This window comes from Dama dama, chromosome 2 (assembly GCF_033118175.1).
Source record: "Dama dama isolate Ldn47 chromosome 2, ASM3311817v1, whole genome shotgun sequence".
Classification (NCBI taxonomy): domain Eukaryota; kingdom Metazoa; phylum Chordata; class Mammalia; order Artiodactyla; family Cervidae; genus Dama; species Dama dama.
In genome coordinates, this window is record NC_083682.1 from 9,053,754 (window position 1) to 9,077,164 (window position 23,411).

The 23,411-nt window shown below is 38.5% G+C and overlaps 1 protein-coding gene across 1 annotated transcript in view; it reads right to left on the minus strand.

The window, feature by feature from the left end:
• Nucleotides 1-10,555: 10,555 nt before the first annotated feature.
• The window catches only part of LOC133066051 (organic anion transporter 7-like), a 29,004-nt gene continuing 16,148 nt past the window's right edge, over nucleotides 10,556-23,411 (minus strand). Inside the window, exons 5-9 of the mRNA XM_061156733.1 lie at nucleotides 22,886-23,009; nucleotides 14,974-15,089; nucleotides 14,091-14,305; nucleotides 11,226-11,334; nucleotides 10,556-10,763 (exon numbers count right to left, since the gene is read on the minus strand). Of these exons, the coding sequence (XP_061012716.1) occupies nucleotides 10,556-10,763; nucleotides 11,226-11,334; nucleotides 14,091-14,305; nucleotides 14,974-15,089; nucleotides 22,886-23,009 (772 nt within the window). The remainder of the gene's footprint in view (nucleotides 10,764-11,225; nucleotides 11,335-14,090; nucleotides 14,306-14,973; nucleotides 15,090-22,885; nucleotides 23,010-23,411) is intronic.

Below are 23,411 nucleotides of genomic sequence, written 5' to 3' on the forward strand. Positions count from 1 at the left end.
CAAGGCTGAGCAGGTGACCCCTAAGAAGAGGCAAAATGACTATCCAGGAAAGTTCAAAAGAAAAAATATTTCTAGGTGCAATGTCACAGTGTGTGTGTGTTGATCCCGACTGCACTTTCTTCTCAATTGGCCCTGTCTCACTTCTAAAGCTGGGCCATAGAAGCTGCTTCTCCAAGTTGTTGGAGGGTCAGGAAGGTAGCTGGTTTCATTAACTCACAGAGGGAAATATTTTGCTGAGGTAACTTTAGCAGTTGGCAATTAAATCTGTTAAAAGTGTACTTTGTATAAATTTTGTACTGAGCAATACCACGAAGTCACCGTTGGACTCTGAATTACAATATTGGGCTTTGGACTTTGCTAAAAGAACTGTAATAAATCTGCTAAACGATTTGCAGTTCTTCCCAGAAAACGTAATTTGTGAGACACAAGAGTGAAATGCCTTTGATTTTTTTTTAAAAAGAACAGAAAATGTATTACTTGTTTAGTATTGAACTTTAATTAAAGTGTTAATGAAAACTCTATTGAGTTAAATTAAATAAGTGAAATGTGATGCAACCCTTCCCATTGTGGTAAGTGGCATTCTATTTCAGTTCAAATCATACCACAAATTCACACTGAAAATAAGTTACTCAAAATCGAGGCAGATTGGGCCGTAATGGAGGCCAGAGAGGTTAGTTTGTGTCAGCTCATACAGAGGCTCATTTTTACTGGTTTATTGATCATTTCAGATAACATTTGTGAGGATCTTTTTCTGTTCTAGTTTTAGAAATACAGCATTATGTCAAACAACATCTTCACAGCTCTTACAGTCTGGTGAGTAAAGGAGAAATAAATAATTATACTTGATATCATAAAATTCATATGGCAGATGCACAATGTGCTAGGGAAGAATTGCAGAGAAAATATGAGATAAAATGTCATAACACTATTGATTAGCACTAAATCATCTATTAAAATTTCTCTGTTTACAGTTTTATTGAGATATCTTTTACATGCCATCTAAATCATCTATTTAAAGTGTATAATTCACTGAGTTATAGTTATCACAGAATTTGTGCAACCATCACTATTATCTCTATAGAACATCTTTAACACCACCACAAAAGCCCAACTGGAGCTAAAGGTGATAGAAATTTCAATTTTATCTAGTGTGCTTATTTTTTCCTTCCCTGTGATATTGTGATTTATGATTAGAAACATATATTTGTTCTTCATCTTAGTTCCTGGCATAAAGCTCTTAAAACCTTGAAATTTCCTGTGTTGAGAGCAATAAAGCTCTCTTTTTTATGTTAAGTAAGCCACTCTAGCAAATTAATAGAAGCTGCCAACTAAAGGTTGGCACTTGCCATCTGCTTCTGTAAGAATTAGCTTATTATTAAGAAAAAAGAATTAATTTATTAGCCACTGCAATTGCTGACCTCCAACACACCCTGAAAGGATTTCAGGGTTGAGATCAGGAATGAGGCACACTGTGCTCTGGGAAAAAACTGGCAAACATCTAACTATACCTTCAGATAGTTAGATATTTTCAGAAGATTTTATGAGCCCCAAACCTTCCATCTCCTCATGTCTAGAAAAGCACTAAAATTATTAATGTTGACATCTGTTCCTTGTGACTAGCAGCAAGCCTCTGCCAAAATGTGTGCTTGACTGTATTTATTGCCCTTTATTAAAACCATATGTAATATTGACCTTCCCCCAGAGCTACCTAAGATGTTGTCTCCCAGGTTATAGTCACCATTTTGCCCCAAATAAAACTTAAACTCACAGCTCTCATATTATGCCATATTATATTTCAATCAACAGTTTTGTTGACCACGAAGGGACCCAGGGCAGACTTCTCTTCTTCACCTGAACTCTATGAGGAACCAGAGCCTTGCTATCAGCAGAGGCCTCTCTAATTTGTCCAAATAGTTATTGTATAATTGAGAAAAACTCACAAACTGGAATTTGTAAAATAAAATGGTTACCTTGTGAAGTGTCAACTGGAAAAAAATGCATCCCCCTACACCTCTATACCCACCTGCACCTCCCCACTCCCTCTCCATTGTATCTTTGGTAGAGAGCCTCTTCACTGTCTTTGTCTTATACTATCCAGAGGAATGTTCTGCCGTTGTAGATGTATTTTTATTATCTGGGAGGAGGGTCATATGGGACCAGAGCTTAGAATTTCCACTGGCTGGCACAACGAAGCTTTTGCTTTGCATATACACTGCAGGTGCAAGTTTATGACATTCCAGAACTTTGACTGCATCCATTCCCTTGAACCATTCTCTATCCTATAGTTACAGTATCAGCTCTCAACATTTTTGACACCAGAAACTGGTTTCGTGGAAGACAATTTTTCCATGGATGGGGGGCAGGTGATTTTGGGGATGATTCAAGCACATTACATTTATTGTGCACTCTATTTCTATTATTATTACCTTAGCTCCACCTCAGATCATCAGTCATTAGATCCCAGAGGTTGGGGACACCTGAGTTGCAGAACATTTCCAATCTCCTCACAGTTCAGTGACTGTCGGAACAGAACATACACTTGTGTTCTGGCCTTTCTGTCTTTGTTCTTCAATATTCCCCAGGTACTAACTTTTTCCTGCACTCCAGCCTCTTTCTAAATAGCAGTCATGGCAGCACCATTGGCCAGTTCCTCTCGATCCGTCGTCCAGTTGAATAATCTGGTAGTCTGGATGCCAAGGACCACTCAATGACTGCCCCTCACCCTCCTGCTTGCTCTGGTCGCTGCAGTTAACTAGAGGAGGTGGTGGTGGTGAGGGTAAGCTGGGGGTGCAGTGGTTGTCAGGTTCAGCCGGGTTGGAGAGCATGGGGAGAGGCGATGGGACAGGTCAGTCCTGTGGCCATTGGGACACAGTGCAGGGTGGAAGCTCCGGTCCTTGGAGTGTGGGTGTTGCAGGGAGATGCCTCTGCCACTGGCTGGTGTGGGATGCTGTCCACTGCACCCACCTCTCACCAGTGGAGAGAGGGTGGGGCACCGCTGGCACCTGCAGAGACTCTGCCTGGTCACCGCCAGCAGAAGCACTGTGCCTGGCTAGTGATTTTTCCTAATTTGCTCTGTTATTCACTCCATGATATGTTTCCTACGTTTGCACTTTCTCCCTTTTCCTTGATTACTTTAGCTAGCATTTTTGTATTTGATAAGTATTTTCAGAAATACAATATATATTAATTATGTGTTCTTTATTCTATACTGTATGCAAATACTTTTTGTCTTTGGTCTATTATTGTGATTTCTTTTGTTTTGTTTTGTTTTACTTTTTGAAGTTTCTTGGCTGGAAATTCATTCATTATTTTCATTCTTTTATTATTTCTGATAGAAATATTTAGTGCTAGAATTTGTGTTTGATTACTGTTTTTAAAAAACCCTGTAATCTCCTGTCTGTAGTGTTTTAATTATTTTTATTTTTGAGTAGTTTGAAATTTCAGTTGATTTTTTCCCTCTTTCAACAAAGAGATACTTAAGAGGTAGCTTTGCAAGTTCCAGGAGGGAAAGTCTTTTAATTTTTTCTAGTGCATGAATTTTTAATTTTCTTTAGATGATTAGAGGTTGTGGGTTGGAATATGTCATCATATTCCATCATAGAAATTACTGATTTTTCTTTGTGATTTAATATGATATTGTGATATAGTAAGAAGTATTTATTTTGGTCTTTGTACCTGGCTCCTGGCCCAAAACCTTTCTAATTTCCTGAAAAATTAAGGCACTAGGAGTATCTTTCACTCTAATATTTGATCTGTTCCTGACACATAGCTCGTAAATCCCTTGTAAAAAGAAGGTGATGGACCTCCTTTTATTTTGATGAGGCTGCTCTTGCTGGGCTACAGGATAGCTTCAGGATGGGGTTGTTGTTCAGTCGCTCAGTCTTGTCCGACTCTTTGTGACCTCATGGACTGCAACACACCAGGCTTCCCTGTCCTTCACCATCTCTCAGAGTTTGCTCAAACTCGTGTCCATTGAGTTAGTGATCCCATCCAACCATCTCATCCTCTGTCATTCCCTTCTCCTCCTGCCTTCAATCTTTCCCAGCGTCAAGGTCTTTTCCAATGAGTCAACTCTTTGCATCAGGTGGCCAAAGTATTGGTGCTTCAGCTTCAGCATCAGTCCTTACAATGAATATTCAGGACTGATTTCCTTCAGGATCGACTGGTTTGATCTCCTTGCTGTCCAAGAAACTCTCAAGAGTCTTCTCTTGCACCACAATTCAAAAGCATTAATTCTTTGGTGCTCAGCTTTTTTATTTTCTAACTCTCACATCCATACATAACTACTGGAAAAACCATACTCTTGACTCTATGGACCTTAGTAGGCAAAATAATGTCTCTGCTTTTTAATATGCTGTCTAGATTTGTCATTGCTTTGCTTCCAAGGAGCAAGTGTCTTTTAATTTCATGGCTGCAGTCACCATCCACAGTGATTTTGAAGCCCAAGAAAATAAAGTCTGTCACTGTTTCCATTGTTTTCCCATCTATTTGCCATGAAGTGATGGGACCAGATGCCATGATCTCAATATGTTGAATGTTGAATTTTAAGCCAGTTTTTTTCACTCTCCTCTTTCACCTTGATCAAGAGGCTCTTTAATTCCTCTTCACTTTCTGCCATAAGGGTGGTGTCATCTGCATATCTGAGGTTGTTGCTATTTCTCCCAGCAATCTTGTTTCCAACTTGAGCCTTATCCAGCCTGGCATTTCACATGATGTACTCTGCATATAAATTAAATAAGCAGGGTGATGATATACAGCCTTGATGTACTCCTTTCCTAATTTGGAACCAGTCTGTTGTTCCATGTCTGGATCTAATTGTTGCTTCTTGACCTGCATACAGGTTTCTTAGGAGGCAGGTAAGGTCGTCTGGTATTCCCACCTCTTTAAGAATTGTCCACAGTTTGTTGTGATCCACACAGTCAAAGACTTTAGCATAGTCAATGAAGCAGAAGTAGATGTTTTTCTGGAACTCTCTTGCTTATTCTATGATCCAATGGATGTTGGCAATTTGATCTCTGGCTCCTTCCAGATGTACAAGCTGGATTTGTAAAAGGCAGAGGAAGATCAGGATGGGGGCTGGTCACCAGAAAGACCAAACCATGATCAGAAACTCTGAAGTTTTTGCCTTACCCTCCCAGTCCTCTGGGAAAGGAAAGAGGGACTGGAAATTGAATTAATAATCCATCATGCTTATATGGTGAAGCCTCTATGAAAATCCCTGAACTATGGGGTTCTGAGGGGGCTTCCCAGGTGGCGCTAGTAGTAAAGATCCTGCCTGCCAATGCAGGAATCATAAGAGACAGATATGATCCCTGGGTCAGGAAGACTCCCTGGAGGAGGGCATAGCAATCCATTCCAGTATTCTTGCCTGGAGAATCCTATGGACAGAGGAGCCTGGTTGCCTACAGTCCATAGGGTCACAAAGAATTGCACGTGACTGAAGAGACTTGACATGCATGCATACAGCGTTCTGAGAGCTTCCAGGTTTGTGAACACACCCATGCACTGAGAGGGGGCGGCACACCCCGACTCCTATGTTTAGAACCTTTCTAGACATCACGCTATATACCTCTTCATCTGCATGCTCATCCATATCCTTTCCTGTAATGAATCAGCGAATGTCAATAGTTTCCTTGAGTTATGTGAACTGTTATAACTTGAGGAGAGGGGGCCAGGGCCAACCCCAGTTTTGTAGCTGTCAGACACAAGTGTGGATAACTTGGGGACCCACTTCCTTTGATTGACATCTGAAGTGGGGATAGTCTTGTGGGACTGAGCCCTTAACCTGCGGGCTCTGACACTAACTCCAGCAGAGGTGTCAGAACTGAACTGAATTGTAGGACACCTAGTTGGTGTTGGAGAATTGGTTGGTGTGGGGAAAAACTCACACATCTGGTCACAAAGATGTTCTTTGATTAGACAGAAAACCTTTCACTTACTATATGATTAAATTTTTTGTGTGAATTTTTAATATTTGCTTGACAGGAAGGCGTAGTCTGGAATATTAGATAGTAAAGTTCAATAGGTTGATCCACAAGATTTACCTTAAGATATCTAAAGATACTGCATTTTAAAGGCCGTCTATATCCTTTCTTGTTGATATGCCTTGTATTGAGGGAAGTGGTTAAAAATCTCCTATTATTTTGGCATTTCAATCTTTGTCTTCTTTCATATAGATCACTTTTCTGAAGGTGATTGATGCAAATATACTCATGACTAATTTATCTTCACATGCTAGCAAGGTAACGCTCAAAATCCTTCAAACTAGGCTTCAAAAATATGTGAACCAAGAACTTCCAGATGTACAAGCTGGGTTTAGAAAGGGCAGAGGAACCAGAGATCAAATCGCCAACATCCATTGAATCATAGAGAAAGCAAGGGAATTCTAAAAAAATCTACTTCTGCTTCATTGACTGTGCTAAAGCTTTTGACTCTGTGGATCACAACAAACTGTGGACAATTCTTAAAGAGATGCGACTACCAGAATACCTGACCTGCCTCATGAGAAACCTGTATGCAGGTCAAGGAGCAACAGTTAGAACCAGACATGGAACAACAGACTGGTTCCAAATTGGGAAAGGAGTACATCAAGGCTGTATATTGTCACCCTGCTTATTTAACTTATATGCAGAGTACATCATGCGAAATGCCAGGCTGGATGAACCACAAGTTGGAATCAAGATTGCCAGAAGTATCAATAACCTCAGATATGCAGATGACACCACACTTATGGCAGAAAGCGAAGAGGAATTAAAGACTCTTGATGAAGGTGAAAGAAGAGAGTGAAAAATCTGGCATAAAAATCAACATTCAAAAAAACTAAGATCATGGCATCCATTCCATTACTTCATATAATTTCCAAAGTACAAGTTTTTCACCTCTTCATTCTAACTGTCTTATTCTTTTTTTGCTATTCTAAATTAAATTATTTTCTTAATTTCTGTCTTAGATAGTTCATTGTTAGTGTATTGAAATGCAATTGATTTTTGCTTGTTGATTTTGTATCTAGCAATGTTACTGCATTTGTTTATTAGTTCTCACAGTTTCTTTATTTCATGTGAAGTTTTAGGGTCTTCTACAAATAAAATCATAATCATTGAAATCATACTAAATTTTTTCTACAAGCACACTGAAATAGAATAAATCAATAACAGGAGGAAAACAGGAAAATTCACAAATATGTGGAAATTTAACCACATACTCTTGAACAAAAAAGAAATCAAAAAGGAAATTATTTAATATCTTGAGACAAACAAAAATGAAAATGCAAGGTATCTAAACTATGGTATGCAGCAAAATAGTACTAAGAGGGAAATTTATGGTAATAAGTGCTTTCACTAAAAAGAAGAAATATCCCAAATTAAAAATCTTAAGTTCACACTTGAAGAAACTAGAAAAAGAAGAAACTGAGCCTAAATTAACAGGAGGAAGGAAACATTAAAGATTAGAGCAGAAATAAATGAAATAGCAGACACAATTAAAAAATCCAAAACTAAATAATGTTTTGGAAAAAATAAAATAAAACTGATATTTTTCACTAAAGAAAAAAAACAAGAGACAAATAGATGAAATCAGAAGTGAAAGAGAAGAGACATTACCACTCATGCCAGAGAAATTAAAAAGATCATAGAACACTGCTATGAACAATTATACAACTAATTGGGTAAGCTATAAGATATAAATTCCTAGAATCTGGAAGAAATAAAAATTCTGAGCAGGCCAATAATGAGGAAGTAAATTAAATCATTAATTTAAAACCTCCCAACAAAGAAAATGGTGCATATGTCCTCAGTCGTGTCCAACTCTTTGCAACCCCATGGACTCCACTGTCCATGGAATTTTCCAGGCAAGAATATTGGAGTGGGTTGCCCTTCCCCACTCCAGGGCATTTTCCTGACCCAGGGATCAAACTCACATCTCCTGTATTGACAGGCAAGTTCCTTACCAGCTGAACCACCCAAGTCTTCATGCCAGACTTCTCGGATGGTTCAGTGGTAAAAAATCCACCTGTCAACATAGAAGACTCAGGAGACATGGGTCAGATCCCTGGGTCAGGAAGATCCCTTGGAGGAGATCCCATTCCAGTATTCTTGCCTGAAAAATCCCATGGACAGAGGAGCCTGGATGGCTACAGGCCAAATGGTTGCAAAGAGTTGGACATGACTGAGCATATACACACTTTGGTATAACAAAGAAAAGCACATACACACTATGTTATAACAAAGAAAAGCTCGGGACTAGATAGCTTCACAGATGCATTCTACCAGACATTTAAAGAATTAACACAAGTTCTCAAAACTCTATCAGAAATTGAAGAAGTGGGAACACTCCCAAATTAATATTTTGAGGCTAGCATTATCCTGATACGAAAGCCAAAGATACTATTAATACAAGAAAAGAATGTTATAGGCCAGTATTCCTGATGAATGTAGACACAAAAATTCCCAACAAAATGTTAGGAAATAATTTGATATCTTGTTAAAAGGGTTATACATCATGACCCAGTGAGATTTACCCTTGATATGTAAGGATGGTTCAACACATCAGGTCAATAATGTGACAGGCCACATAACAGAATGAAGGATAAAAATCAAATGATCATCTCAATGAAAGGAGAAAAGAATTTCACAAAAAATAACACCCTTTTGTGATAAAACACTAATAAACAGGAATAGAAGGAAATTGCCTCAACATAAAAAAGGCTATCTATGAGAAGCCCATAGCTAACATTATACTTAACAGGGGAAACTGAAAGTGTTTCCTTTAATATGAGGAACAAGGCAAGAATGTCCACTCTTGACACTTCTATTCAACATAGTACTGGAAGTCCCAGCTGGAGCAATTAGGTAAGAAAATGAGATAAAAGGCATTCAAAACAGAAAGAAAGCAGTATAATCATCTCTTTTGTTTATTTGTTCCATTTGACTTTATTCAGGTAGATTTTTCTGGTTTACTATGTGATCAAATTATTAGCAACTTCTAAACACATGGTTAATGCTATTTTTTGCACAATACTCTATTTCTTCTAGTGATTTATAACCAAATTATGATATATTAAATGTTAAAATACTATGGTCTGTTTCTGGATTTCTTTTTATTTGAAAATGCATCTGCTATTACTATTTTCTTTTTTTTTTACTATTATAGCTTACAATGTTAAAGACTTGCACATGCCTCTCCACTTAACGAGCAGCTCAATCCACTCTATAATCCTCTTTTTCTGAATCATCTTGTCTACTATTAATTTCTAAATATATTTGGAACAAGTTTTAATATCTCAAAAAATACAGAGTTTTTTTTATTGTAATTCCCCTACCAGTTATTCTACCAAGTAACTGCAAAAAACACTAGTGTTTTCACTATACTAGGTTTCTACCATTACATAAACATTCTAATTCAAATATTTTTATAATTCTATTTTCTTTCATACCTCTTACAATGATTGGTTGTAAGTATTGAATATTTAGCAATTAGTACAACAATTGTAAATGAGATCTACGTTTTTATTGTATCTTTTGTTTTATTTATTTTTCAATTTTTTTAATAGGAAAGACACCAATTTTTTCTTCCTCTTTGATGAGCAGTTCATTCCAGGAATCCCTTAACATTGTGTCACTTTCATGAAAGTATCTTCTTGCTTTGTTTTTCTTGACCTTTTTTCCCTAGGACAAATACAAATAAACCAGTAAGCAAACACAAAAACAAAAAGACATGGAAGAAGCCTATATGCCCTACATGTTTATTTTTTGGAATAAGCTAATCTTTTATCCACCAGCTTGGGTGAAAACTGTGACCTCTGCTCTGAGAGTTGGAATGAATCTTGTGAAGAAAAAGACCAAACGCCCAGAGCAAAATTTGGGAAGGCAGCTTCAATAGTTTCTACTTTTACTTTTGGACACCATTGCATTGGTCAAAAGTCTTTGGAAAAGGCAAATGGAACACAGAAAGTCATAGATTCCTTTCCCAGTCATCACTTTAAGATCCCAATATTTACTACTCTTCTCTCTTTTTGTAACATTTCATTTCCAGGGAAAGTCAGATGGTCCGAATTTCACAGGCAACACAATAGGACTCTTTCCCCTGAGATATCTATGGGAGGGGAGGTGCTCTTGTCTTCTCCTTGGTCTCCCTCAGGTCTTCAGTGACCTGGGCAGGTCACAGACCTACAGACACCAACAGTCTCAGAGAGCTTACTGCCCTCACTGGGCTGAGGTCTGCCAGGGTCTGAGGGATGAGAATCCGGTGTTTGGATCAGTGCATGTTTGTGAAACACCTTCAGGGGTGTGTATGTCACACCAAGGCATCTAATTTTGGCTTCTTCACCTCTAAACCTACTGGTGCATACTGATGTTGGTCTGGGTGATCCAGGGAAGCGTGGGGGAGTCCGAGGTCACTGTGGGGAGGGATGAGACTGTAGCTAAACCAAAGGCACTGATCACCTGGAAATAGCTTAGAGCTTAGCTTGTTTGGGGGACAGTGTCTCAACTCATGTTTTTCCCTCCTCGTCACAGACTCTGAGTGCACAGCTCCCCCAAGGGACGCTTAGAGGGTTTACTCACTCATTTTCCACATCTTGGATGGAGTCGGGCAGAGGCTTATTCTTGGTTTCAGGAAGGAGTGGGATAACAAGACCAGCGAGGATGGGTAAGACTCCGTAGATGATCCAGGGTAGGTGAGGGGAATACACAGTTAGGATCATCAAGAGGGGAGCCAGGGCTGCCCCAGTATTAGCAGCAATTCCCATGATTCCCACAGATGTTACCCTTAGGGTATAAACAATAATACAAGAAAGTCAAGTACAAATCTACAATATAGTTTGTGATTTATTATTGTGCTTTGATTATGGGAGATAGCATAGCAGTGGAGAAGGCTGATGACTTATGCTTGCTTTTGAAATTTTCTATTAGTCATAAGTGATTTTTTTCAATTTCAAGTACATTAAGTGCATTAAAACACAGCTTGATCATTAAAAAAGATATCATTACTCATGCCATCTATCCTTTGTGTGGTTCAGAAGACTATATAAGATGATGCATTTAAGGACATCACCCAGTACCCAACAAAGTCTGCTTTAAATAAATTTGCTTATAAATTGCTGGTGTTTTGTAATTATAATTGATTGCCTTGATAACTAACCAATCTTCTTTTCTTCCTTCAACAAATGTCAGTTAATTCAGAAAGGTCTGTTTTGATCCTGAAAGAGTATCCACGAGATTTCAGTATACCTGAGCACAGTAGGAATTAGTTCACTTCCATGGCAAAAATTGCTGGCAAATGTGGCAAAAGAAACTCCTGTTGCTAAAGCTGCCAAAGCCATACGCAGGGCCTGCATTTCTGGAGAGAGAAAGACCAGTGAGGCTCATGAAATCTGAGCTGAAGCAACTGCATTCCTATAATTACAAATGAAGAAGATCTGAATGGAGGCGTTTGCAAGTATACCCTGTAGAGAAGCTGCACAGGGGCGGAAAATGTGCAGTGTCTAATAGGCTGAGAAATGTGACTTATCTACTTTTTATGGCTCATGATGAATAAAAGGGTCTGGGTTATCTCCTCAATTCTCCTTGAATGTCTGAGATTTGCAGAAGAGGAAAAGGAAGGTGAGATCAGCAGGTGTTCTCTGGCACTAATTCTGTTCTGTGTCTCCTCTGCCCTTGAGGTGGAATGTAGAACTCTTGTTGGCAGTTTCTGAGGTATATGATCATCGCTTAAATCCTCATGAGTTTGAAACATTGGTGCATATGCAATAATTACAAGGGACTTATATTGCAGAAGAATATAATAAAAGGGCAGAACTGCTATGTTAATGAACAATTTGAAGAGTAACTAGATTTAGAATAATGTTAAAAAATCAGGAGTATGGACCTTCACAAGGGAAAGAATGCTAGCCTTCAAGAAACACTGAAGGCTAGGTTCAGTTTCCACCCAGTTACAGAAAATCTCATAAGAATGTTGCAACATTGGAGTGACATTGATTGTAAGGCAGCAAACTTGCTCTGTTGATGCTGTTCAAGATGAAGAGAGGAGCAAGACTAAAAAGAGAGCTACCATATGACCCAGCAATCCTACTACTGGGCATATATCCTGAGAAAACCATAATTCTAAAAGCACATCTACTCCAATTTGATTGTGGCACTGTTTACAATAGCTAGGACATAAAAGCAACCTAAATGTCCATCAGCAGATGAATGAATGCATAAAGAAGAGGTGGCACATATATATAAGAGAATACTATTCAGCCATAAAAAGGAATGAAGTTGGACCCCTTGTAGTGATGTAGCTGATCCTAGAGTCTGTCAGACAGAGTGAAGTTAGTCAGAAAGAGAAAAATAAGTACTGTATATTAATGCATATGTATGGAATCTAGGGTTAACATATATATACTACCATGTGTAAAATAGCTAGCTAGTGAGAAGTTGCTATGTAACACAGGAAACTCAGCTCAGTGCTCTGAAATGAGGTGTATGGGTGGGATGGGGGTGGGTAGGAGGGAGCTCCAAAAGAGAGCAGATCTCTGTATACATATAGCTGATTCACTTTCTTCATACAACAGAAACTAACACAACATTATAAAACAATTATATTCCAATAATAATAATGAAAAAAAGATGAGGAGTGGAACCTGTTAATCAAGTATCATGTAAAATATATAACTGCCCACTGGGGGTCAGGTGAAGCATGGTGACCATCTGGGTTCCCCTATTTATTACACATGATTGCTCAATTCAGTGAAATTGATTCTAAGAGAGGCCCTTAACTATAGTGACTTGTTCCTAATGGATATTTCTTCTCTGCCTGAAGATAAGAAATTTTTGTTTTCTTGAGGTCAAGAATGCACCCCTAAACCAGAGTTGGAGAATATATATACATTCTGGAGACAGAATCATGGAATAGAATGTCATGGTTCACTGCATGAAGCAGGGCACTCAAAGCCGGTGCTCTGGGACAACCCAGAGGGATGGGGTGGAGAGAGAGGTGGGAGAGGGGTTCAGGAATGGGGACACGTGTACCCCCGAGGCTAATTCATATCGATGTATGGCAAAAACCATCGCAATATTGTAAAGTAATTAGCCTCAAATTAAGATAAATAAGTTAATTTAAAAAAAGAGAGAGCCTGAAGAGAGGAAGTGATAGTATTGTGTCCTTGCATGAGATGCAGTTACAAGGTCTAGATCCTCCAGGTTGCTGTTGTTTAGTCGCTAAGTCATGTCCAACTCTTTGAGATCTCATGGACAGTAGCTCACCAGGCTCCATGGGGGTCTCCAGGCAAGAATACTGGAGTAGGTTGCTGTTTCCTTCTCCTGGAGATCTTCCCAACTTAGGGATTGAACCCGTGTCTCCTGCATTGCAAGCAGATTCTTTACTTCTGAGCCATCAGGGAAGCTCCTAGACCTCCATACTTACTATAAAAAGGCAGGACTTCCCCGGCCATCCAGTGATTAAGACTCCGCATTTCCACTGCAGGGGGCCTGGGTTGGTTCCCTGGTCAGGGAGCTAAGACCCCTGCATGCTGTACCGCATGGCCAAAAACAAGCAAAGCAAACGCCCAAATGAAGTGTGACTGGGCAAAGCCAAGTGATCAAATGCTATCTTAGAGAAACTGTCAGTAATACATGGTATCAGTTTCCGGATACTTCTTGGGCATGATATCACAGCCAACCTCGACAGATCTTTGGCTCTTTTTTTGGCAACTTTATAGCAGAATATGTACTAAAAACACCCGGGGCTTCCTAGGTGGCGCTAGTAGTAAAGAACCCGCCTGTCAATGCAGGAGAGGCAAGAAATGCAAGTTCAAACCCTGAATCAGAAAGATCCCCTAGAGGAGGGCATTGCAATCCACTCCAGTATTCTTGCCTAGACAATCCCATGGACAGAGGATCCTGGTGGGCTACAGTCCATAGGGTCACAAAGAGTCAGGCAAGACTGAAGTGACTTAGCATGCACATGTACTAAAACTCCAGATTGGTTTTGGGGAATTGTTAGAACCCAATCTCCATTTTCTTTTTGCTTGAAGTAGGTGTGACCAGTACACACCTATGAGAAATGAGGGCGGGGAAGACATATTCTTTCTTGAATATTTGGTCTTTTCTTACCTTCAGACACGCATGTGATGGTTAGAGTGGAGACTGCCAGCAGAAATATGAAAAGCATCTGGGTTATTCGACGGCCCAGGTGATTCAGGGCCAAAAGAGCAGCGTAATTGGCTGGGATGGTGACTATGCCAAAGAGAATCTGGAACATGAAAATATTGCTCCCCAAGTGCTGGAGGTGGAGAGTCAGGCCAAAATGCGTCAACACGTTTGCAAATCTATGGTGAACAAAGGTGAAAGACACATAAGTTTAGACTATAGGCCCTACAAATTGTAATAATATTGGCCCAGACAGGCAGTGGTTGGCGATAAACTATTAAGGAATGGTCTATTTTGTGACATATTTCCTTGCAAGATTATCACTTTAAAATTACCATAAAATGATTGTATGATGATGGAAATCATAATTATTATTAAACTTTCAGGGAGAGAGTTTTGCTGTAGAGGAGATATGATGGAGTCTTCTAGAATTTTGGCTTTTTTTCTATACTTTGATCTGGGTGATGGCTATCTATATATGGAATTATTCATTGGACAAGATGTATTTGTTCATTTTACTATTTGTAGTTTTACTTTAATTAAAATTAGAACAAGTGAAGAAACTTATAGACAAGAAACTTATAGCCATTCATGTGCCACGATTGACATTCTCAGCATCTGCATGATGAGCCTGGCAGGGTGGTGTGACAAGCAGAACTCATTGTATAATTGCTTTTGTGCTTGCCTTTTCATAACCTTTTCACTTTTACCAAACATAGCAACCATATTCTTGACTTCCTTATGCTTTGTCTCAAATCTGTCCCTCTAGCATGTTATAGATGTTGCAATAACAAATACAATCACATCTCCACTATTTAACAGCCTTCATGTGTTGTGTGAAGCCCACCTCACAAAGGACAGGAGACAGATCCTTTTACGCAGGTTGGGTGTGCGGAACAAGTCAAACACAGAAGGTTTGGTCTGTGCTGCCTCCAGCTCCTCCTGCATGGTGGATCTCAGGACCTTCAACAAAACAAACAGTTCAGTGGTCACACAATTGTAGGCTTTGTGAGGTTCCCAACAGAGGACCAGGTAGATGACTTCCCTTTGTTTCTACTGGAAAATACAGACACTGAATATGTAATGACAGCTGTACAGTGTTATGAATGGAGATTCATGGAGTTAAAGGGAAATTGTGCAGTGACAATGACATTTTGGCATGAGACTTAATTTGCCTGTTGGGAATCAAAAGGGGTGTCAAGATTGTAGATTCAGGCCAGGAAGGCACTAAAGGAAGAGTTACTTGAATTTAGGTCCAAAGCTTCATTTTTATGAGAGGGGCCTGAAAGTCTGGCAACTGAGCTTGGTTCTCAGTTGGCTGCTCTTGGTAGGAAAGTTTTTTTCAGGAAGGAGACTAATTCTTGTGACAACCTTAACTTTTGTTCCTGAGTCAGCCTCTTTAAGGAAAATCCTAGCATGTTGTGCCTTCATAAATAAAATGCCTAGCATTAAATCTAAGGACAAAATCAGAGGAGATCTTGGAGTAGTATATTTTATGCCCAGACTTTATTACCTGGTGTTATACAATGGCTCTGCCATTTGTCAGGTATGTACCTTGAGAAGTTAATTGAATATCTTTTAGCCTCAGTGTCCTTGTCATTAAAAAGAAGAATAAGCAGATGAATAAATCAGGGAATCAGGATTAGGATATTTGGAGAACAAAAAATAATGTCTTTCTCACAGAGATTTGTAGTCACAAATGTGCATATCAGTTTACATCTTGTATAGCTGGGATCCTTATTAACTTATTAACTAAAGATTTTTATTTATTAATTTTTAATTGAAATACAGTTGATTTATAATATCATGTTAGTTTTGGGCTTACAGCAAAGTGATCCATATATATAAATTATGCATATAATCATATACATAAAAATTTTCATATTATTTTTATTATGGGTTATTATAAAATACTTACTATTATTCCCTGTGTTGTACAGTATACAGTAAACCCTTGTTGATTACCTATTTTGTATATATTAGTGTTAGTGTTAGTCGCTCAGTCGTGTCTGACTCTTTGAAACCCCATGGACTGTAGCCCACCAGGCTCCTCTGCTCACGGGATTCTCCAGGCAAGAATACTGGAGCGGGTAGCCATTCCCTTCTCCAGGAGATCTTCCTGACCCAGGGACTGAACCCGGGTCTCCTGCATTGCAGGCGGATTTTTTTTACTGTCTGAGTCATTAGGGGAGCCCATATATAATAGTGTGTGTTTATTAATTCTATGCTCATAATTTACAGCCCCCCCCACCTCACCTTTCCCGTTTGGTAACCATAAGTTTGTTTTCTATGTCTGTGAATCTGTTTTCTAAATAGATTCATTTGTATTATATATATATTTTTAAGAATTCATGTATAAGTGATAAGTAATATTTGTCTTTCTCTGACTTACTCATTTAGTATGCTATTCTCAGGGTCCATACATGTTGCTACAAATGACAATATTTCATTTTTTATGGCCAATATTCCATTGTGTATATACCACATCTTCTCTATTCATTCATGGGATGTAAGAGTATTATTACTAGTTGTGTCTGACTCTTCGTGATTCCATGGGCTGTAGCCCACCAGGCTTCTCTGTCTATGGGATCCTCCAGGCAAGAATACTGGAGTGGGTAGCCATTCCCTTCTCCTTGGGATCTTCCCAACCCAGGGGTCAAATCTAGGTCTCCTGCATTGCAGGCAGATTATTTACCATCTGAGCTACCAGGGAAGCATTCATTGGATACTGTTATCATTAACCATAGTCACCATGCTGTACATTACATCCCCAGACTTATATCTAAAGGTTTTTACATTTTGACTGATGTCTCCCCATTTCTCCTTTTCTCCAGCCCCTTGCAACCACTATTCTGTTCTTTGTTTCTGAGAAACTGATTTTTTCTTTTTTTGAGATTGCACATGTAAGTAGTATCATAAAATATTTGTCTTGCTTATTTCCCTTAGCATAATACCCTCCAGGTTAATCCACATTGCTGCAAATGGGAAGATTTCCTTATATTTTTAAAAGTCAGAATAATATCCCATTGCATATGTCTGTGTATCTCATACTTTCTTATTCATTTAACTTCTGAAGGACATCTAGACTATTTCTAAATTTTGTCTATTATGAAAACTGATAAATTAATATGGATGTGCAGATTTCCCTTCAAGATACTGATTTCATTTCCTTTGGATATACACCCAGAAGTAGAATTGCTGGGTCATATGGTAGCTCAGTTTTTAACTTTTTGAGAAACTACCAATTCTACCATTGCTACCATAGCATTTTCCACAATGGCTGTACCAATTTACATTCCCATCAACAATGTGTGTAAGGTTTTCCTTTTTCAACATCCTTGTGAACATTTGTTATCTCTTGTCTTTTTGACAATTTGTGTGAGATAATACTTTATTGTGGTTTTAGTTTGCATGTCCCTAAATTTATGCTGAGCACCTTTTCACATACCTATTGGCCATTTGTTTCTCTTTAGAAAAATGTCTATTCAGATCCTTTGCTCATTTAAAATTGAATTATTTGCTCATTTGATAAAAGTTAATATTTATATATATTTTTGAATATTAACTCCTAATCAGATATATGGTTTGAAACTTATTTTTTTAATATAAATTTATTTATTTTAATTGGAGGCTAATTACTTTACAATATTGTAGTGGTTTTGCCATACATTAGTTTCTCCCAAGTTGTAAGTTGCCTTTTTCAATTCATTGTTTTCTCAGTTGTGCAGAGGCTGTTTAGTTTGATGCAGTCCTACCTTTTTATTTTTGCTTTTGTTGCTTATGCTTTTGGTGTCTTATTCAAGAAACATTGCCAAGACTCATGTCAAGAAGTTTTTTTCTTGTTTCCACCCCCACCCCCAGGAGTTTTATGCTTTTAGGACTTACCTTTAAGTCTTTAATCTATTTGAAGTTAATTTTTGTGAGTTGTGTAAGACTGGGACTCAGTTTCATTCTTTTGCATATGAATATCCAGTTTCCCCAGTACCATTTATTGGAGAGATTATTCCTTCCTCATTGTGTGTTCCCTTATTAAAATCTTGTGGGACGTTTATGTATGGGTTTGTATCTGGGCTCTCTATCTGATCCACCATTCTTTGTGCCTGTTTTTATGCCAACACCATACTGTTTTGATTACTATAATTTTGTGATATAGTTTGAAATCAGGATTTGTGATACCTCCAGCTTTGTTTTTCCTTTTCAGGATAGCTTTGGCTACTCAGGGTCTTTTGTGGTACCATACAAGTTTTAGGATAGTTTTTTCTACTTCAAAGAAAAACGCATTTGAATTTTGATAGAGATTGCATTGAATTGCATATTACTTGGGGTAGTATGGATCTTTCACAATGTTAATTACTCCAATCCAATACATGGGATATCTTTCCATTTATTTGTGTCTTCAGTTTCTTTCATTAATATTTTATAGTTTTCTGTATACAGAAAAATTTCACCTCCTTGCTTAAATTATTCCTAAGTATTTTATTGTTTTTTTTTTTTTTACTACTGTAAATGGGTTTTCTTTCATAATTTCTCTTTCATATAGTTGGTTGTTAGTGTGTAGAAATGTAATTAATTTTTAATATTGATTTTTTTATCCTTCAACTTTACTGAATATCCAGTTCTAACAGGCTTTTTATATGGAGTCGGTAGGATTTTCTATTGTATAAACTTAATACATAGAAACTTCAATTAGATAGAATCAAGAGATTAGAAGGGGGAGCTTCCATGTCTTATGAGAGTAGTAGAGCCCAACAGGAAGAAGAAAGACTCCTTTCCTTTCCTGGCAAGGACAAACCAATGAAGCCATGGACTCTCTGTTAACTATAAAAGATCTTCCAACTGCGTTTTCCTCCCCACAAAGGTGTTTTCTTTCCCTTCCCATGCAGGAACTTGCACATGGCTCACCATGGTTGCAAGCCCTGAAATGCAATTCTTTACTGATCCTGAATAAACCCATCTTTACTGGAGAAATACCTAGCAATCTGTTTGCTTCATGTCCACACTGTACATAAGATCATATCATCTGCAAGCAGAATTGATTTTACTTCTTCCTTTCTGACCTGGATGGCTTTATTTATTTTTCATGCCTAATTATTATGGTAAGGATTTCAAACTATGTTGAATAGAAATGATGAGTGTGGGCATCTTTCTCTTGTTCTTGGTCTTAAAGAACGGCTTTTAACTTTTCACCATTGAGTATGATGTTAGCTATGGGCTTGTCATATATGGCCTTTATCATATTTAGGTACATTGCCTCTATACCCGAGTTTTTGAGAATTTCTCTCATGAAAGGATACTTAATTCTGTGGAATCATGATCCCAGAGAGCTGGACACAACAGTGACTGGGGTTCCTGGGGAAAGGTCTAACCACCGTGGCAGTGGCAGCCTTGGAGAAGAAACACAGTATCTAGGACTCCAGGTATCTCTGACATCTGACCAGCATAGGTGAAGCCTACGTGAGTCCTCAGAAGCAAAGTCTGTAAAAGTCCATGAGAGTTGCGGCTTGCAGAAGTATCCTGTTCTCCATTTCCTCATAGGGTAATATCCCTGCATGGGGACTCCTCCTGTTACCAGGCTACTCTGGGTTGGAGCAAGGGGTGATGCAGGTAAAATGCTTCCTGCACTTCTTCTATGCAGATATCCTTTTGACTTTTGTGTTTCTGCTGTCTTGTCCTTGTAGTCCAGCCTTTTTCCAGAGCTATTTTTGTCGGTTGGTAGTTGTTTATTTTGGGCTTCCCTGGTGGCTCAGTGTAAAGAATCTGCCTGCCAGTGCAGGAGATGTGGGTCAGGAAGATCCCCTGGAGAAGGAAATGGCAACCCACTCCAGTATTCTTGCCTGGGAAATCCTAGAGACAGACAGAGGGGCCTGGGGGGATATAATCCATGGGGTTGCAAAAGAGTTGTACACAACTTAGTGGCTAAACAACAACAACAAGCTGTTTATTTATTGTTTTTATTGTTTTTAAGGGGGAGACAAGTGTTGGCCCCTCCTAGCCCTTCATCCTGCTGATGATACTCTGGGGCTAGATATTTAAAGTCACATCTATTACTCCAATTTTCACTGGAGTGAAAAAACAAAGATTTTGCTTTCTGTCTTTCTGTGAACTTAAAATTGTACCTAAGTTGTATGTGTTTTGGGAAAAAGAGATGTGTTATATACTGGGCTCTCAGACATTCAAGATTGGAGTAATAATAATGCATGTATGTGAAATGGTACAGATAAATTTATTTGCAGGGCAGGAATATAGACGCAGATATAGAAGACAGACACGTACACAGTAGAGGAAGGGGAAGGTGGATGAATTGGGAGATTAGGGTTGACATATATATACTGCCATGTATAAAATAGATAGCTGCATAGCACAGGGTGCCTGTGATGATCTAGGTGGGTGGGAAGGATGGAAGGTGGGAGGGAGGTCCAAGAGGGAGGGTATATGTGTATACATACAGCTGGTTCACTTCATTGTACAGCAGAAACTAACACAACATTGTAAAACAATTATAGTCCTATTAAAAGATAAACTGATATTTGAGTGGATATAAGTGGAACAAATTTAAGTTATGATTGAAGTGGGTGTGTCAGGCCATCCATCAGATGAAGTTAAAACAAAATTAAGATCACAAATTTCTAAGTTATTTTTACAAAATAAAAAAATCAAATTAAACAATACTGAGTAGTCATTCATGCAGTGAATCCATCTTGTAAACCAAATTTCAATTGTTCCTCTTGTGTGAAACTCCCTTCCTTCCCCTGGCACTAAGGGGATTGTCAACTGCCTTTCACTTTGATAATGCCTTATTCTTGTCTTACTTCTTGCTTGTATGACTTGTTTTTGTTATGTGCCTGGTCCTTGTAAGATCAAATCTTTCATTCTCTGTACTGGGCCAAACTGGTAGGCAAAATGTTAGATTTGGGCTTGACTATAAAGATAGTTCCTCAGAAGTAAGTTGGTACAATCTAATTTTGTATAAGATAGAGTTCTATCAATGCAGTTTTAAAAGAACCGTAGGTCAACACCAATTTAGAGGTTTTCTGTTTTATTTTGAAAGCATGTACCAACATATTCTCCATCATGTCAAGGACCCTCAGGGGTATTATCTCTGTGTAATGGATTCATTTTGGGAGAAACTTTGATTTCTTCCCAGGTGGCTCAGTGGTAAAGAACTCTCCTGCCAATGCAGGAGACGTAAGAGACACAGCTTCAATCCCTGGGTCAGGAAGATCCCCTGAAGAAGGAAATGGCAACCCACTCTGGTTTTCTTGCCAGGAATATCTCATGGACAGAGGAGCCTGACGGGCTACAGTCCATGGAGTTGCAGGGAGCCAGACAAAACTGAGCATGCTTTGATTCCTTTCCCCCATCTTCAGTGGAATCTTAACTCTCAGAAGCATTTTGCTTCTCCTTATTCAAATCTCTTTTTTTTTTTTTTTTGGTAACCACTCACCTTTAACTTTGGGGGACTGTTTGAATTGTGGGTGTGGGAGATGCTACTGGGGGGATTCTGGACTGTGAAATGAGTTTTTTTTTTTTTTTTTTTGGTAACCACTCACCTTTAACTTTGGGGGACTGTTTGAATTGTGGGTGTGGGAGATGCTACTGGGGGGATTCTGGACTGTGAAATGAGTTTTTTTTTTTTTTTTTGGTAACCACTCACCTTTAACTTTGGGGGACTGTTTGAATTGTGGGTGTGGGAGATGCTACTGGGGGGATTCTGGACTGTGAAATCAAATCTCTTTTAAAAAGAGCCTCTGCTTTCTTTTGGGGGTATAAAAATTTTCATTAGATATGTCACTGAATATGCTTCCAGAAAAGTTGCATTTCTCTTCTTGAACCAGCTAATTATTAATTTTTTTCCAATAAAATGAAGGTAGACTCTTTTTTCAGGGTCTTCAATAGAAATCTTTCTATCTCCTATCATTGCAAACATTTAGACTAAAAAATATCTGTTACTTTCCCCCTCATATCTATATGAAAGATTCTTGAAGGCTGGGATTCTGGCTTATTCTGTTATTCATGACCAAGTAACATGTCTCACACACTAATCTTTTGTTAAGTATTTTATGTATGTGCATGATATGATGAATTAGTCACTTAATGGTCTACAATGTTTTACTTAGCTAGGGAGGAAAATAAAAAAGAAAATCACTTCTTTGAGGCATACCTAGTCAGTTTTACCCTTGGGACTTGTGGTAAGTTGACTGTCACTTTCACAAAACAGAGATTTGTATTGTTGTGTTCACTGTCATAATTCCAGGGATAGAACCAAACTTGCCATAGGTAGGCATTAAGTAGATAGCATGGATCAAAGTATTTGTGAGTTAATGAACAGAAATATGAAGCTCCACATACTCTATTTGCACAGTCATGAACCTTTCCTTCTGGTCTTGTTGCCCTGAAAAAAGGCAATCAGAACATTGAACTGTAAAGAGTAAATTAACTTTGATTACTTTCCCTTACCAAGTTAATGTGTGACCAATGCTCAGTCTTTCCAGTTGTTAATAATTAGTACTCTTCTCCTCTGTTAAGTAAAATATCTGTGTCTAGTTTTAGCAGCAACGTGTTCTGTGCCAAGGCCAACACAAACAATGTTGATACTCGTTGAGAAACTGGACAGTGAGGTAAGAAGCCTCATAACCACCACTGTGATCTTACTTTCCCTTCCTCTTATGGATATGAATGATATATATGACATATAGATAATATAAAGAATAGCATATATGTTTTTCTTGCATTCTGTAACCAGCTCCCAGCCTCCTCACCTCCATGGTTAGGGTTTCTCCAGCATTCTTCCTTCCATTTCTGTGTGCCGCTTTTTGAAGTTCCCTTAAGCCCTTTTGGGGTTTGTCTATAATAATCAACCACCGAGCAGATTCTATCAGCCACCTAAAAAAAAAAAAAAGAGTAGGACAAAAGTGTAGTCATCTCTCACTTGCCCATTTTGCACATAGCCTTTGTCCAGAGATGCCTTTCCCCTCCAGTCTGATGCCTACCACTTGTTGGATTATACCAAAATTTATAAACTTACATTCTTTTGTACCATAACTAGGGGAAAATGAGATGACCTCTCTGTGCAGTTTACCTTCACTATTGAGATTGCAGGCTGGAGTCGTATTGACTCCCTTCTCAACCAGAGGCAAATTTACCAGGGAGCTCATGAAGCTGAAACATGAGGGATCCTTACTTGTACAGGCCTTTGCCAAGGTTCTTGTAAGGGCACAAAAAATGTCTCCTCATAATGTGTCATTTTTCTAAAATAAGGGCCCTTGAGTGATTTACGTATGCCAA